The sequence below is a fragment of the Heterodontus francisci genome, chromosome 6 (genome assembly GCF_036365525.1).
Source record: "Heterodontus francisci isolate sHetFra1 chromosome 6, sHetFra1.hap1, whole genome shotgun sequence".
Classification (NCBI taxonomy): Eukaryota; Metazoa; Chordata; class Chondrichthyes; order Heterodontiformes; family Heterodontidae; genus Heterodontus; species Heterodontus francisci.
In genome coordinates, this window is record NC_090376.1 from 43,537,450 (window position 1) to 43,555,420 (window position 17,971).

Genomic DNA, 17,971 nt, shown 5'->3' on the forward strand with positions numbered 1-17,971 from the left:
ACTCTTTGCCTCTATTTATAAAGTGCAGGATCCCATAGGCTTTTTTAAATGCTTTGTTAACCTGTGCTGCCACCTTCAAAGATTTGTGCTCAAACACCTCACAGAACTGTTACACACAGAAGGCCATTCTGCCCATCATGTGTGCACTGGCTCTCCAAGTGAGCAATTCACTTAGTGCCATTTCCCAACTTCTCCCCATAACCCTGTACATTCTTTCTCTTAAAGCAACTATCCAATTCCCTTTTGAATGCCTTGATTGAACCTGCCTCCACTGCACTCTCTGGCAGTGCATTCCAGATCCTAACCACGTGCTGCATGAAAAAGATTTTCCTCATGTCACCATTGCTTCTTTTGCCAGTTACCTTAATCTGTGCCCTCTCGTTCTTGATCCTTTTATGAGCGGAAACAATTTCTCCCTATCTACTATGTCCAGACCCCTCATGATTTTGAATACCTCCATCAAATCTCCTCTCAGCCTTCTCCTCTCTGAGGAAAACAGTCCCAACTTCGCCAATCTATCTTCATAAATGAAGTTCCTCAGAGTCTCTCTGTTCTTGCACCCCCTTTAAATATGCGCCATTTAGATTGTATTGCCACTCTTCATTCTTCCTACTAAAATATATCACCTAAGACTTTTCTGCATCTCATTCGCCATGTGTCCATCCATTCCAACAGCCTGTCCATGTCCTCTTGAAATCTATTACTATCTTCCTCACTGTTTACTACACTGCCAAGTTTTGTGTCATCTGTAAATTTCAAAATCGTGCCCTGTGCCCCCAAGTCCTACACCTCAATGTGTTAACTTGCAAGATTATTTGGAAGCAAGTGTGAAGAATCCCTACCCCCATGTGTCCTGGAGTACTATGGTATTGGAATAGGTATTGGATTACTGTGTTTGCCGTGGAAGGTTGATTCAGATCTGATCTTCAATCACCAGGCATGGAATCTAGGAGCTAAAGAGTCATGAAAGAGACTCCTCTTACCTCCTCCACCCCCCGCTTTGTAGGATGATAGTCATTAGCAGGTTATTAAACAGCTAATAGGTGCAGGTTTGAACTCCTGATAAGTGGAAAGCAGGTAACAAGAAGAAAATCATAAGCAAAATTCACCAAAAATCCATCCAGATATTATTAAAAATTTGGGTTAAGTGACAATTGATGGTGTTAAGTGTAATGCATTATTTATTCCTGGTGAGCTGATCCCGCAGCACATAGGCAGGATTAAAAGCCTGTGAATTTTCAGGCCCCATCTAACAGTTCATAAATACAAAGAATAATTCACTGAGACTGGGTCTAAATGTAAAATAATTCATAATCCAGGTGCAACAGACTAAGCATAGAATAATGCATTATTACTGAGTAAAATGTAAATGTGGAACAATTATTGATTCTGACAGTCTGTTCTATATGGCTCAGTATTGTTGCCAGCTGGCAGCTTTTTAAGCAGATAGCCAGCTGTTTCAATTCACTTGGCATCTACTAATAGCTTTTCTGTCTTGTGGATAGAGCATTTCCTGGTCTATGGGGTACTGCGTGTTGCATGGGTCTCCATTGTTCTCCATTTTAAAATGACAAACAGTAACTGCAGCTGGAATCATCCAATCCTGTGAAGTAGGTTGGCTATTTGGCCTGAGACATGGATGATTACCACTCATCAATGGAGCGTGAGACAGAGAAGAGATTGGAGCAGGTTTGGGATGAAGGGTGGGAATTATAAAAGTATTTGTGGAAGAACCAAGTAAATTAGGCCATGAAATACAATTAGAGACAGTATAGTTATTGATCAATCCTGTTTCTGTGTATCAAGGGCCTGGTGCATTCATTATCCTTCATATAAGTGTATCCCAGGGCCTGGTTTACTTGGTCCTTCCCAGAGGCTTGCCAACAGCCCTCATCTGTCCCGCTTTCTCCTTTGCTTCATTTTCTATTGATCAGCGATGCATAATCATGATCCGGACCAAACGTCTGCCCCCACCTCATGGGATTGGAGGACCCCAGCTGCCAGTCAATGCATGTCATTTTAAAATGGAGAATAATGACGGTTCATTCTACCGACAATCCTCTGTATGATAGAAACTGCTGAATTCATCAGATTCATCCAATGCCAGAAAAGTTATTTTAGTAGATGCCTCAAGAGAGACTCAAATGAAGGTGGGTGGGATGAGTGGGCAAAAACGTGGGCTAGCCTGCAATAAAAGCAGTTGCTTAGCAAATATGCATTTTAGTGTTCTTGAGTACAACTGGTAGAATATTGGGTATAGTTGTCGTTTAAGTTGTGACAAGTTCATGTCCTACTGCACTCCCAATGTAGCTACTTCTTTTCATGTCATAATTAAGGCCTTTGCCGTTCAGTTTTCACAGAAAAACAAATTAAATTGTGGTATGTAATGCTAAGCATGGCTAAAAATCCAGAATCCAACATACTATAAAGGACTTAACTTATTCAGCTGTCTTGAAGCAGTGGCCATGGTCTTAGGCCTTAATTCAGGATTGTTTTCCATTTATATGTTATTATTTGAGTTGCCTTCTGTTTTGCAGCTGCTTGTCAGTTTTTCTGGGTTTATAGGTTGGCACGTGTGGGTCTGTACAGTAGGACATTGGGTGGTGCAGGTCTACATTAAGCAACAAGAAAGCATTATTTCTTGACATTTCTATATTGGATTCTTGAAATTCAGCAATTTTACTGCAGTGTTCGCTGCACTTAACATCTGCATATGCGAACATTCATACAAACATCCAAATTAGGCCCTTCGAGCCTGCTCCGTCATTCAATAAGTTCATGGCTGAACTGATACTCCACATTTCCACCTACCCCCGATAATCTTCCACCCCCTTGCTTATCAAGAATCTATCTACCTCTGCCTTAAAAATATTCAAAGACTCTGCTTCCATTGTCTTTTGAGGAAGAGAATTCCAAAGACTCACGACCCTCAGAGAAAAGATTTCTCCTCATCTCTGTCTTAAATGGGCGATCCCTTATTTTTAAATAGTGACACCTAATTCTAGATTCTCCCACAAGGGAAAACATCCTTTCCACATCCACCCTGTCAAGACCTCTCAGGATCTTATATGCTTCTATCAAGTCGCCTCTTACACTTCTAAATTCCAGCGGATACAAGCCTAGCCTGCCCAAAATTTCCTCGTTAGACAGCCCACCCATTCCAGGTATTAGTCTAGTAAACCTTCTCTGTACTGCCTCCAACGCATTTACATCCTTCCTTAAATCAGGAGACCAATACTGTACACAGTACTCCAGATGTGGTCTCACCAATGCCCTGTTAAGCTGAAGCATAACCTCCCTATTTTTGTATTCAATTCCCCTCGCGATAAATGATAGCATTCTATTAGATTTCCTAATTATGTGCCGTACCTGCATACTAACCTTTTGCGATTCATGGACTAGGACACTCAGATCCCTCTGCATCTCAGAGCTCTGCAATCTCTCACTGTTTGGATAATATGCTTCTTTTTTATTCTTCCTGCCAACGTGGACAATTTCCCACTTTCCCACAGTATTTTCCATTTGCCAGGTATTTGCTTACTCACTTAACCTATCTATATCCCTTTGTAGCCCCCTTATGTCCTCTTCACAAGTTATTTTTCTACCTGTCTTTGTGTCATCTGCAAACTTAGCAACTATACCTTCGGTCCCTTCATCTAAGTCATTTATATAAATTGTAAAAAGTTGAGGCCCCAGCACAAATTCCTGTGGCACACCACTCGTTACATCTTGTCAACCAGAAAATGACCCATTTATGCCTACTCTCTGTTTCCTATTAACTAGCCAATCTTCTATCCATGCCAATATGTTACCCCCTACACCATGAGCTTTTATTTTCTGCAATAACCTTTGATGTGGCACCTCATCAAATGCCTCCTGGAAATCTAAGTACAATACATCCACTGGTCCCCCTTTATCCACAGCACATGTAACTCCCTCAAAGAACTTTTCTTGATGGGTGATAATGATGAGGAGAAATGTTGGCATTTGTGCCACCCCACCCACCAGTTTCACTGAAATCCATTTCTGGAGCTTGTCAGATCTGACACTGAAAATAAAATCAGTCCAAAGGTAATTATAACAGACAGATCTCACTTTATGTAGTATTCTTATCAGCTGGCATTTACAGTGAAAATGACAGAATTAAATGTTATTCCTGTATCTATACTTAAAACATGGATTTATCTGCATGTTGGATTCAGGAGCATCACCCTACCCTGGAGTTCAGATTGATGAGGAATTTTGCCGAAGATTAAAAGAGGGCACAAGGATGCGAGCTCCTGAATATTCAACCCCAGAAATGTAAGTTGACTGATAGGAACATAGGAATTGCTAGACAACAAAAAAACAAGGTCTATTTTGCATCCTGATAGTTGCATGATACAACCTCTGATTCACAACTGTCCTCTGAACAGAATTATAACCTTCCTACTCATGGTAATCCATCTGAATTAGTAACTAAACTTAAACTGAATGGTTCCAACAAATTAACGATTGGCAAAGATAGAAATTAGACCATTAATTTATTGTTTCATGTGTATGTGTGTGAGGGAGAACGATCTAACCCTAATGAAAATAATCTTGATTATTGTTCACTTAATGTAATGTGGTTTCATAACACTGAATAAGGAAATTATTGGCTAATGGTGGTGTTCAGTACATATCTGCTAAATGAGTTAACAAGTTGAGTTTCTTCTGCATTCAAAAATTTCAAAAATTGGGGTTGTTTTCATTAAAACAGAGGAGTTATATGGGGTGATTTGATAGTCATGTTTATAATTATGAACGGTTACGACAGAGTAGGTAGAGACAGACTTTTCCAGTGCTAGAGTATCAACCATGGTACAGTTCATAGCACCTCTCGTCTCTGAGTCAGGGAGTTGTGGATTTAAGTCTCACTACAGGATTTGAGAACAACAATTTAGGCTGTCACTCCAGTGCAGTACTGAGGAAGTCTGCACTGTCAGGAATCGGCTTTCAGATAAGACATTAAACCGAGCCCCTACTTGGCATCCTTCCATCTACGAAAGATGATGGACATGCAGCAAACAATCCATTTAGGTGGGGACCGCCTATTTCCACCTCACTAACATTGCCCGATTTCACCTTGTCCCATCTCATCTGCTGCTGAAACCCTCATTCATGCCTTTGTTACCTCTAGATTTGACTATTCTAATGCACTCCTGGCTGGAGTTCCACATTCTACTCTCCACAAACTTGAGGGCATCCAAAACTGTGCTGCCCATGTCATAACTCGCACCAAGTCCCCATCATCCCTATGCTCGCTGACCTAATTGTCTCCCAGTCAAACAACATCTTGTTTTAAAGTTCTCTACCTTGTTTTCAAATCTCTCCATGGCCCCAAGGCCCCAAGCTCTGGAATACCCTCCCTACACCTCTCTGCCTCCCCACCTCATTTTCCTCCTTTAAGGCACTCCTGATCTTATATATCCTTTTGTGGCTCTGTGTCATACTTTGTTTATGTTCCTCCTGTGATGTGCCTTGGGATATTTTATAATATTAAAGGCGCTATATAAATATAAAAGCAAAATACTGTGGATGCTGGAAATGTAAAATAAGAACAGAAAGTGCTGAAATACTCAGCCGGTCTGGCAGCATCTGCAGCTCAACACCAACATTCCTTGGGCTTAGAATCAATAAAGGAGACTTTTCAGAGGGTGATTGAAATGACAGCACAGAAATAGGTCATTTGACTCCCAGAGCCTGTACTAGTGTTGGTGCTCTCTCCTTTACATCTATTCCTTCCAGATGATTTTATACTCCTCATTTTCAAACATTGATCCCATTCCCTTTTAAATAATTTTCTAGTTTCTGCCTTTATAGCCATTTTTGGTGAAATATCCCATGACCTAATAACCCCCAATTCAAGACCCTTCCTTTCTCCCTTGGTTTTTCCAGTGAGTATCCTCGGCTTTCATCCCCTTGTCCCCATTCACTCACCAGTGGAAACAATCTTCTACCGTTTACCCACAGTAAAATCCACAGGTTTCGCTTACCCTTTTACTGGCTGTTCCTCTCTCACCACTGCTTCCAATCACCACGTTGCTGCTGCTGCTCCTCCCAGTCCTGCCGAAAATGTCCAGGACCAGATGCACTGTCATTGCTAATAAATGATTCAATTGTTGCATGTTGGATCGATAATATGTTTATGGCTGGTGAGATTATTAGGAAAAAAAGGCTTGCTTGGGTACTTTATCTAAGAATCGACATGCTTCTGTCGCCTCTAGACTTAACTGCTTCAACACTTTTCTCAACCCTTCGATTCTCAACCCTACATAAACTTCAACTTGTTTAAATTTGTACACATGTATTCTGTCCTGCTCTTTACTTATCTCATCCTTATTTCCTCTGCTGTGGGAGTTCACAACAAGGGGGCATAACATTAAAATTAGAGGTGTGATGTCAGAAAACACATTTTTACATAACGGATAATGGAAATGTGGAACTCTGTCCCTTTAAAAGCTGCTGAGGCTGGGTCAATTGACCAATTCAAAACTGAAATAGATTTTTGTTAGGTAAGGACATTAAGGGATATGCAGCATAGGTGGGTTGTTGGAGTTGAGATACAAGTCAGCCATGATCTCATTGAATGGCGGATCAGGCTAGAGAGGCTGAATGCCCTACTTGTGTTCCTGTGTAGTGGTGCATAGCAGATTTTCTCCAACCTTTTAATGCCATTAAAATATGGGGATATCAATTAAGACTAAAACTACTTAAATCAACTCTTTGGGGCGGATTTTGCAGACCCCCCAGATGTCAGGGGTCGTGGCAGGGCTAGGGGTGTGGGGGGTGTGGAAAATGCCTCTGGCAGAGGCCCACCATGGGCCTCAACGCCAGGAATACCCGGCCCAGTATTGCTGGCGGTGGTGAGGCCTCATGGCAGCCCCCTACCCCCCCCCCCCCCCACCCCCGCCGCTTGGAGACAGGAGCCAAATTTAAAAATGTAGATTAATGCAAATGAACGAATTAAGTACCGTCACGCTCTTGCTGTCCAACCCAGTGCGATATTTGTGCCGGTGGTCGGCACACCTGCGTCCTCGGATCCCCAGATGGGGATCCGAGGTGGAACACTGGTAGGGAGGGGGGAGCAGGTGTGTTTTTCAGTGCGGGGTCTGGGGGTGGTGAGTGGCGTCAGACTCATCTCATTGGTGTAGGGGATAGTGGGAAGGGCTAGAGTGTAAAGTGTATGAACTTGGGGGGAGGAAGGTCATGTGCACAAAATGAATGATTTGGTGGGGGGGCAAGAAGGCAGGTAATTAATTCTATAGTTATTGAGGGTGGTGAGAGAGGGGCAAGATAAATTAATTTAATTTTTTCAAATCAATTTTACATCAATGCTTCTTTATATATTTAAATTGAAATGTAGGACTCAAAGCCCTTTAAAAATAGCGTCAACGCCTGCGCAAAAGCTGCAGACGCCATTGCCAGGGACAGACACCCCGCCCCCTCCACATCATCTTGGCGGGCGGTCCGCCCTGACTATTTAAAAGAGCCACCGCACTTAAGATCACGGCGGCTCAGCGACGTGCACCTGCGCGGGCGGACCGCCATTGTTTATGTCCAGAAGTATAAATTTCAGCCCCTTATCTGGCAAATAAAATGCAATCTGAAAAGAATCAACTATATAAAATAGTTTGATTTCAGTATTTATTTTACATTGTCACTAAACACATAATTAACATCATGAAACAATTGTTTATTTTAAAGTCTGACAATCTAATTACTTGTTGGGTCTATTCTAGTTATCAGACGTTACTTGACTGTTGGCATGGTGATCCCAAAGAACGGCCTACTTTCACTGAGCTTGTGGAAAGGCTTGGAGATTTATTGCAAGCAAATGCTCAACAGGTAATAAGGCTTTTCTGCCAATGGACTGGAATTCTTTCACAGTTAGATATAATTTTGAAACATTTCAACTTAAAGGTTTGTTATTAAGTTTCAGGTTCAAATTGTCTTAAAGTGAAAAAGTGATATTCATGTCACGAATTATTTTTAGTGATTTTAATTACAGTAATTTTCATGCACCTTAGGTTTATCCAGACAAATGGATTTTCTGTATTTTGCAAAGTATATGCCAGGAAAAATATAATTTTGGGAAAACTCATAGAAGTATTGGAATAATTGATAATCATCTCAGCCACAAGACATTGATATAAAGTTATCATATTTGAAAATTAACTCTTTATCAATAATTTGCTTAACTCTCCCAATGTATTGCAGTTTTATTTCAGTGTACAAATTTATGTTAGAGCTTTCAGGATTCGCAGGCTAGATATTACAGTCTTCACCTATTCAAGCAATATCTCTTTGATCTTATTAAATGGTACAATAAAGAAATTATAATGAGCCAGTATTGTGTATTTATTGAAATGGCTCTTGATAACACTTGTGTTTACAATATATAAAACAATTTAGTATTTTAAAGTTATCATTGTTCAAAACATTGGATGGTGTAACGAGTAAGAACACTCCATTTGCACTTCTGGGACCTGAGCAGAAACCTAGCCCAGAATGATGGAATGATAAAACCTTCCTCCTTTGTAAGAGTCCTATATTAAGTGAATATATGGGGCTGGATTTTTTAAAAGAGGTCGAGGTTCGGATTGGAGGCGGGCAAGCCCACATTTTGGCAATGCCGGCCTCCATGCCAGTTCCCCGCCGCAATCTCAACCCCGAACCATTTTGAGAGAGGCCGCTTGGGGTCAGAACGGGTGCCCACTAGCAAGAGGTGGATAGCCAACTTAGGTTAATTAGATACGATTAAGGAGCCTATAAGGCCCTGTTCCTGCACCGACTGGGATTTCCAATCGGCAATACGCGCAGCCCACATTGGTCTGGACCATGTCCAGGCCAACATATGGGTTCAGGATGGGAAGGGGTTGTGGAGGGAGCAAGATGAATCAAGCGAGGAACCCCCCCCCTCCACCCTGCACCCATAATGGCCACTGAGCCACAGTGGCGGCTGCTGACCATCCCAGGGATTTTCCCTTCCAGAATCATGGCCAGCCAGCTGTGGCATGTTAAAAATTAAAATAAACCTACTTGCCCTTGACCCTGCTGTCTGCATCCTCGCATCGGCAGCTCCCACCTCAGCCAGTGGGGCTGCCAATCTCTCAATGCTAGAGGACCTCACATTGGCCCTTCAGCATCAGGAGCCTGCCCACCATCCCTGATTGGATGGCAAGCCCGCTGCTTGCCTTTAATTAGCCGAAGCCTTGAAAATTGCATGCTGTGCGGAGCCGGGACCCAGAACAAACCCCATGTCCGGTTCCTGAACCCTGGTTAAAAATTCAGCCCAAGTAGTCTCAATTAGTTCCTAATGCTATAAGCTCACAATACAAAATTTCTATTAATTTACCAAAAATGTGCCATTCTCACTCAGAGAGAATGGCCAATATGAATGATGAAAATGTTGCATTGGTTCAATAGAGGGTGTTAATCTGAGGATTGGATTATGCAACACTGGGGAATATTTCCCCTGCTATTTCTAAATAAGTCATAAAAATGGATGCAAAGAACACAGTTATGAGCTTGCTTCACATAAGGGGCTGGAGTTTGTAGTCCCGCATACGGGATGAACACATTCAAATAGAGACAGAGGAGAAGAAAGAAGGGGAAAGGTTTGAGGTAATAGCTGGAGTTCAGTTACTGGCTTTGGGTTTGATGTAAAGTCTTTGATTGAAGTTAAGTCTTGCAGTTCTCGTTGGGGCCCAGTGCACACTTACAAACTTCTTTGGCTGTTCCTCTGCCTTGAGGCTTGAGTTACTTCCGTGGGTCCCTGGAACTTCGTGAGAGAGAGAGAGAGAGAGACAGGGTGAGACCTTCCTTCTCTTTTGTCTTCAAATTGCAGTCTGTTTTCAAAACTGTTCTAAGTCAGGCACAATTCAAAAAAATACTGGGTCAGCAGGTTCTTTGGGGGGGTGGGATTTGCTGGACTTCAAAGCTTGCTGGATGCACTCGGTGGAGGGTGAAGTGCTGTCTCTTACACAGAGATGTGAATCATCACTGTTGTCCAGACCAATCTTGTTAATTGAATCAGTGAGCAGTTCCATTGTCTCTCTTATTCAGCTGTCTTTTAGAATGCAAATGTGCAGCCATGTTTTCAGCCACTGTTGTGGTCTGTTCAAACAAGTTATTTCAAGTCCTGTAACAGTTTAAAATAATGTTCCATATGATGAAATTAATATGTCCCATTTTTGGCAGGTGTGATTTCTACCTCCACATCCAGTGGAATGAAATGCAATATTAAGACATCATTTCATTATAAAAATAGAAAGGAGAGAAAGTACAGGAAAACACACATGCATATCTCTCATTCATTCTCATTCATTCAGAAATCCTAAAAATTGTTACAGCCTGTCTTTCCTTTGTAGCAGTGCTGCTTTAAACTGCCCCTTTTCCCTTGAGGTGGATCTGAGATAGTTATGTGTTGCCCAAAGGGGGTTGAAGTTTCTTCACTATCAGCCTGCAATACGTTGGGAATGGGCATCCCAATAAACATGTGATTTTTGGGAAGTTTGCAGTTTGCATATTTCCATGACCGCCTAGGGTGCATTTATTCCTGTTGAGGTCTGCAGAGGGAGGGTTAGATTTAATTAGCCCTGGTTTGGCTCATGAGAATCGGCAGTGGGTGGATCCACTCTGAACTCTCTTGCAGTGGTCTGATGAGGCATGCAAGGGCATTTCACTTTAGGGTATATAAAAGCAAAATACTGCGGATGCTGGAAATCTGAAATAAAAACAAGAAATGCTGGAACCACTCAGCAGGTCTGGCAGCATCTGTGAAAAGAGAAGCAGAGTTAACGTTTCGGGTCAGTGACCCTTCTTCGGAGTTCCGAAGAAGGGTCACTGACCCGAAACGTTAACTCTGCTTCTCTTTTCACAGATGCTGCCAGACCTGCTGAGTGGTTCCAGCATTTCTTGTTTTTATTTCACTTTAGGGTATGGTTGGTTCCCTTTTTTCCTGACTGTGGGGTTGATTCTATGCTAATCTTCCCTTTGTCCTCTGGGACACTCATGCATGCAGGTATTTGTCCAGATTCTACTGCACTCCCCTGCGGCACTTCGACTAGTTGAGGCAGCACCCTCACGGTTTCTCTGCTCTCTTGAGGACTTTCTTTGTCTCTGAAGGTTTCTGTAAATGATGTTAGTAACTCGAGCGGGGTGCTTCTGGTGTCTGTATTTACATAGGAGGATGTGGGGTCTAATCTTTCCAACATTTCGAGATTGGCTGTAGGGGAGTTCATTTGGGAATCCTCCAGAAATTCCTTTAACCTGTCCTCTTTGTCCCTTTTTTCCCCTTTCCTTTCTAACTTCTTGCCAGTCCTGTGCCTGTCTGTCCCCTTTTGTTCTCGGTGGGGGTCCCTGACAATTCACCAGCCCTCTGCTGGAGGATTTCCCAAAAGCCGATATAGGACTTAGGGGTGTACATTTCACTGTAGGATGGGGTTTCCTCTCAACCTGGCACATGTGGCAACTCCTACAGTAGTCCACCACATCTTTGTGGAGTTTTGGCCAGTCAAACTGCAGTCTTATGCAGGCTTTGCTTTTTCGTATACCAACATGTACAGACATTGTAATCTCATGGGTCATTCTTAATATTTCTCTCCGGTACCTCTGTGGCACCACTAACTGGTGAACCACTGTCCTCTTTGTCCTCAGGTCTATGAGGAGAACTCCACTTCCACCTCATTCTTTAAATAATAGCAATCAGGGACTCCCTCTACTTAAGTTTCAAACTGTGCTAACTCTCTCGATACTGGGTCAGCTTGCTGAGCCTCAGCTGGCGAAGAGTCATTTAATTAATTCCCTGGGTCCGCTAACTTTCCAAAGAAAGTCTCAAACAGACAGACCTCATGGTCATCTGCCTACAGTGCCAATTCAGTCTCCTCTGGGGGAGCTGGTTTGGTCATGGCCTGATTCACTACACATCCAGGGGGACTGTCTCCTGCCACTGCCCTGTCTTTCTGACCTTCTGCTGTCTCTCTTTCACTACTGGGGAAGCTACCACCTTCGTCCCCGCCAGATCATTACCTAGGAGCAGGTCAACCCCATCTACAGGCAAACTAGGGACAATCCCTACAGTCACCGGTCCCAAAACTAGATCGCATTCCAAGTGCACCCCATGTAAAGGTACAGGCATACACTGCCCTCCAATGGGCAGCACAGTGGCACAATGGTTAGCACTGCAGCCTCACAGCTCCAGTGACCTGGGTTCGATTCTGGGTACTGCCTGTACGGAGTTTGCAAGTTCTCCCTGTGACCGTGTGGGTTTTCGCTGGGTGCTCTGGTTTCCTCCCACAGCCAAAGACTTGCAGGTTGATAGGTAAATTGGCCATTGTAAATTGCCCCTAGTATAGGTAGGTGGTAGGGGAGTTAAGGGAAGGTGAGGATTTAGTAGGAACATGGGATTAATGTAGGGTTAGTATAAATGGGTGGTTGATGGTCAGCACAGACTCAGTGGGCCAAAGGGCCTGTTTCAGTGCTGTATCTCTAAAATAAAAATAAAATATCATTCACCACCATTTTGGTGTTCACTGCACTCTCTGGGGGAAAGGTCAGGCCTTTTCCCAATAAAAGGGATCTAGTGGCCCCTGAGGGTTACTATGGGCTTGCTTACCCTACTCGAGAGGTATGGGGTTACTCTCCCTTCAGACACAAAATCCTGATAACCCTCAGGGATCCTATTAAAGTTACCTGCTCCTACAGCAGTATGTTTTTGGGCCTTACTACTGCTGCAGTTAAAGCCACAGCTTGTTCAGCTGTGCTTTCCATCAGGGTCCCTCCTCCGTCACTGAGCGGGTATGCCCTGATTAACCCTACAGCCTTTCCCCATAGTTTCCAGCAGTCAGCTCTCAGATGACCTGCTTTATTACAATGGAAGCACACAGGTCTCCAAGTCTCACTCCTACTTACAGCACCTTCCTTTTTGGCTCGAGGAGGGCCCCCTGTGTCTCCTGCTTTTCTCACTCTCCCAGGACTGCTTGGGCTTCTATCACTTTCCCATCCTTGTCCTTTTCGAATTTGTGGGGGTGACTAGGAAAGGTTTTTCCCTGGGGAACCGACTTATATATTAGGGCAAACTTATCAGCCAAAACTGCAGCTTGCCTTGCTCTATGAACTGTTTATTCTTCCACATGAGTCTTTATGGAGAGTGGGAGCGAGTTTTAAAATTCCTGTAGCAGAATTACCTCTCTGAGGTTTTCATAGCTGGGCTGCACTTTTAAGAGCCCTCAACTACCTGTCGAAAGCCAGCTGCTTACTTCTCTCAAACTCCAAGTAAGTTTGATCAGCTTGCTTCTTGAGAGTTTGAAACTTCTGGAGGTAGGCTTCTGGTACTAACTCATGTGCCCGAGGATAGCACTGTTTGTCAGTTCATAATTTGATGAACTCTCATCTGGCAACAGGGAATAAACCTCATGGACTTTTCCTGTTAGCTTACTTTGCATCACAAGAATCGAAGTTTCAACTGGCCACTTTAACTGCAAGTTTTCAAAAGATACAAAAAATACTTCCACGTCTCCCTCATTGAATTTGGGATCAGTTGGGAAAATTTTAACAATTTGGTACACAGCCCCGAATTACTATTCTCCATATTGGCCATGCTTTCACTGGGGTTACTCTATTGTCCCCTAGCTAACTCAAGCCACCTCAGCTCTCTTGCCTCATGTTTCTTCTGGAAGGTTCCTTCTTTCTCTCTCTGCTGCCTTTCTTTCTCTCTTTCCTCTCTCTTTTTCTTTCCTCTGTCTCTCCCTTTCTCTCTCTCTTTCCCTGTCTTCTAATTCAAGTTTCCTCTGCTCCAATTGTATCTTTGCTAGCAATACCCTGTCGGATTCTATTTCTAACCCTGTCTCTGCTTCTTCAGATTCGAGGGAAAAATGGTTGGCCACCAGTCTTAGCAGTTCGGACTTTCTAGCCTTGGAACAGAAAGTGATCACAAACCACTCAGCTATATTTCTCAACTCCTCCATAGATAGTGTTTTTAACTTACCCCAAGTTACTTCACCCTGGCTTGGGTAGTTACTGGCTTCAGTCACAGACATGTTAGTTTTCTAGCACACACAACCACAAGAAAGCCTGTATTGAAATCTTTTCTCTTTTTGATCAGGATCAATTTGACTTCCCATTTCCAATTTCTTGTTTGTCTGTGGGTCCAATCCTGGATGCTAGCCCCCAAATTTCTGTTATCACCAGGTGAAAAGGGGTCTCGGGTTCCCTCTCAGCCTTTTCCTGGTTTGACCGTAACAGGGTTTAATTTTTAAAACACTGTGTTTTAGCTTCCCTCTTAGTGAGCCCTTGTTCACTGCTCTCTAATTGTTATGGAAAAGAAATCAACCAGACAGGTTTTCTCATATTTAAACAAGAAAGGTGTAAGTTTATTAACCTTAAAACTCTAATTCAGTTAAAACTACTAAAAATACACCAAAACAACCACACTAGCATGCATACCTGATTAACACACACGCAAATAGAGACAGAGGAGGAGAAAGAAGGGGAAAGGCTTGAAGTAATAGCTGGAGTTCATTTATTGGCTTTGGGTTTGATGTAAAGTCTTTGATTGAAGTTAAGTCTTGCAGTTCTCGCTGGAGCCCAGTGCACACTTTCAAACTTGTTTGGCTGGTCTTCTGTCTTGAGGCTTGAGTTACTTCCGTGGGTCCCTGGAACTTTGCGTAAGAGAGAGAGAGACAGAGAGAAACTTTCCTTCTCTTTTGTCTTCAAATTGCAGTCTGGTCTCAAAACTATTCTGTGTCAGGCACAATTCAAAAAAAAAACTGGGCCAGCAGGTTCTTGGTGGGGTGGGGGGGGGGGGGGGGGGGGATGCGGTTGCTGGACTTCAAAGCTTACTAGACGCACTTGGTGGGGGGTGGAGTGCTGTCTCTTACATAGACAAGATGTGGATCACCACTGTTGCACAGACCAATCTTGTTATTTGAATCAGTGAGCAGTTCCATTGTCTCTCTTATTCAGCTGTCTTTTAGAATGCATGTGCAGCCATGTTTGCAGCCACTGTCCTTTCGAATGTAAATATGAAGCCATGTTTTTAGCCACTGTTGTGGTCTGTTCAAACAAGTTATTGCAAATCCAGTAAAAGTTCAAAATAATGTTCCATATGATGAAATTAATATGTCCCATTTTTGGCAAGTGTGGTTTCCATCACAACACCAAAAATACATATTTGCCATGTTCCCCCCCACCTCGCCAACTACACTACCAATGCAGAGTTGACCCTTCCCCCCCCACCGCCCCCCCACAACCACACTACACTAAAGATGCAGGGCTGGATGTAGTTCTCCTCCCAACACTGGGCTATGCGGCGGGGTGGGTGGCGGAAGATCGGAGTGGCAGCGGCCCACCACGGCACCCGACGCAGGGATTCCCAGTCGGGAAGATCCGTGGCGGGCCCTCCATCATTCTACAACAGGACCTGACTTTACATATTTAAATTAGCTGTTTGCATTAGTTAAAATCTAATCTGCAGCGCTCTTACCTGCAGATCTGGATCTTCAGTGCGACAGGCGGCACTCATGCACCTTTACTTTCCCGTCCAGGGAAAGCTGGCACTACCGAGGTGGGGAAGGGGAGAACTCAGCATTTGTACAGTAGTGGTGGGGGGGGGTGGGGGGACGAAACAGGGTGAACGCTACATGTTTAGTGTAGTGGGGCGGGGAAGGGGTGAACTCTGCACTTTGTGCAGTTGTGGAGAGGGGTAAGAGGTCAACTCTGCACTTAGTGCAGTTGGGGGAAGAAGGGGTCAACTCTGCATTGGAGTGTAGTTGTGGAGGGGACAGGGCAAATATGTATTTTTGGTGTAGTTGTAGGGGGCGGGGACGCAACTCGGCAGTTTATTCGCAGGGCTGGCAGTCCTTTAAAAATGGCACCAGCTGCTGCGCAGAAACAGTTGACGCAGTTCACGGCATTGCCGAGGCCGTCTTGCCACATGAGTGAGGGGGCGGGGTGGGTGGTGGCCGCCCTGCATAAGATAATGAGCCACTGGGATCAAGCTCATGGCGGCACGGCAGCACGGCGGCACGCTGCCCGTGGATGCCGGCCGCCATTTTTTACACCCGCCGTAGCTCCCGATGACGGGACTACAAAATCCAGCCCGCAGAGTTCAACCCACTACACGACAAATTCAGAATGGCCCCCTTCTCCGCCTCAGTGGTGCCAGCTTTCCCAGGATGGGAAAGTGAAGGCATGTGAGTACTGCCTGTCGAGCTGAAGATCCGGAACTGCAGGTAGGATTACTCACATTAGATTTTAATTAATGCAAGCTGCTAATTTACATATTTAAAGTCGGGTCCCTTTGCAGAGCAGCGGAGGGAGCGCCACAGAGCTTCCCCGCCGCTGGGAAGATCAGGCCCGGCAATCCAGGCCGTCGGGTTCCATGGCAGGCCGCTGCTGCTCTGATCTTCCGGCACCAACCCCCTCCCCCCCAGCATGGAGCCTGACGTCAGGAGGAGAACAAAATTCAGCCCTAGGAGTGGAGGAAATCTTCCATTTTTAGACAGCCCTAGATTGAACCTAACCAACTCTGCTCCCGGCTAAGTTCATCTAAAGCCATTATTGGCTGCAAAGAGGAAAATTTTTCACCACTTTTAAATACAAGCTTTTTTTTATATTTAAAACAAATGAAATGTTTTAATTTGCAGGATGGAAAGGAGTACATCCCACTGAGTACAATGCTGGTGTCGAATAGCTTTCGTTTTTTGGTCCCAACGTCACCAGATTCCTGCTTGGGAGAAGAAATGGAGAATTCAAAATTTAATTATGAACGTACAGGAAGCTTTGGGTAAGATATATTACTCTACATCTGGAAAATGGAAGTATTTACTGAAAAGATTACCTTTGCCAAAAAGTGAAACTGCTATTGTTGTAAGTGCAGAGGTAATTTACAAACTGCACTCTGCACAGTCCCCGAGCATGTCTTAAAATTCAACAAATTAAGATCCATTTTAATCCATCTGCAATTATTTTCCTTGAGACAGAAATAAGATTTAAAAATTGCCATCTTTTTGTGCTGCCAACAATTGTTTATAGCAGCTACCTTAAAATGTTAACTGCAAAGAACTGCAATGTAATGCAGGAAATAACAATTATTTAATCAGAGCAAAGGGATAGAACTCAAATCAGCACAGTCATTTTTTACTTAAAAAGGTGTGTATACATTAGACAGAGAGAAACTGTTAATCTTACCCTCTGCTGGACTCTTGGGTTGTCTGCTGCGTTACTGACTAGAGATAAGGTGCTGGGCTGAAAAGAATGAGAAAAAATTGTTACGTCCATATACTTCCTGGTTGTCATATATCAGCATTGACAGGGTTATGTTTGCCAGCTAGGTGTCTCTTCATTTTGGTTGAAAAAGGCTGCATGAGTGCAGAAGATAGTTAGGGAGAAAAAAAACTAAGCCTGTATTTCTGCAATCTTTGTTGAATCTGGATTTTAAAAAATATTGTTTGAACTTTGTTACATTTACTTTGCTAGTCGGCAGTCTATCCCATAGATCTAATCTAAGTGCTAAATTGTTTCCCCACTTACTTTTAGCTTTTGGTTTTGGCAACTTATAATCATGTCATCCAGTTTTTCTGATTTAGTGCAACAAAAAAACACTCCAACATCCAATAATTTGCTTCATGATTTGTAAAACCTAACTTGTACCTCCCTTTAGTGTTGCATCAGCCTCCCTTCATTGATTTAAGAGCTAGTTTCATTCTCATTGGCCATTTTCCCAATGTCTTTATATCTTTCATAAGTAGAGCATCCCAACTGGCTCAGTACTGCAGATGGTGAGGGAGATTTTAATGGGAGGGCAAGATCGGCAGATAGAAAGCCTGAGGTGGGCAGCACACTGTTCTGAGGGAGGCCAGGCCTGGCTGGTTTTAACTGATAAACCTCATTTTAACATTTGAAATCTGTCGCCTATCTGAAGCTGGCAAGAATGACGTGAAGGCTG

The 17,971-nt window shown here is 43.5% G+C and overlaps 1 protein-coding gene across 3 annotated transcripts in view; it reads left to right on the forward strand.

Moving 5' to 3' along the window:
- The window catches only part of flt1 (fms related receptor tyrosine kinase 1), a 306,847-nt gene that overhangs the window by 260,095 nt on the left and 28,781 nt on the right, over positions 1-17,971 (forward strand). For all 3 annotated transcript variants that reach the window (XM_068033545.1, XM_068033546.1, XM_068033547.1), the window contains 3 exons: positions 4,203-4,302; positions 7,764-7,869; positions 16,671-16,810. In XM_068033545.1, coding sequence (XP_067889646.1) covers positions 4,203-4,302; positions 7,764-7,869; positions 16,671-16,810 — 346 coding nt within the window. The remainder of the gene's footprint in view (positions 1-4,202; positions 4,303-7,763; positions 7,870-16,670; positions 16,811-17,971) is intronic.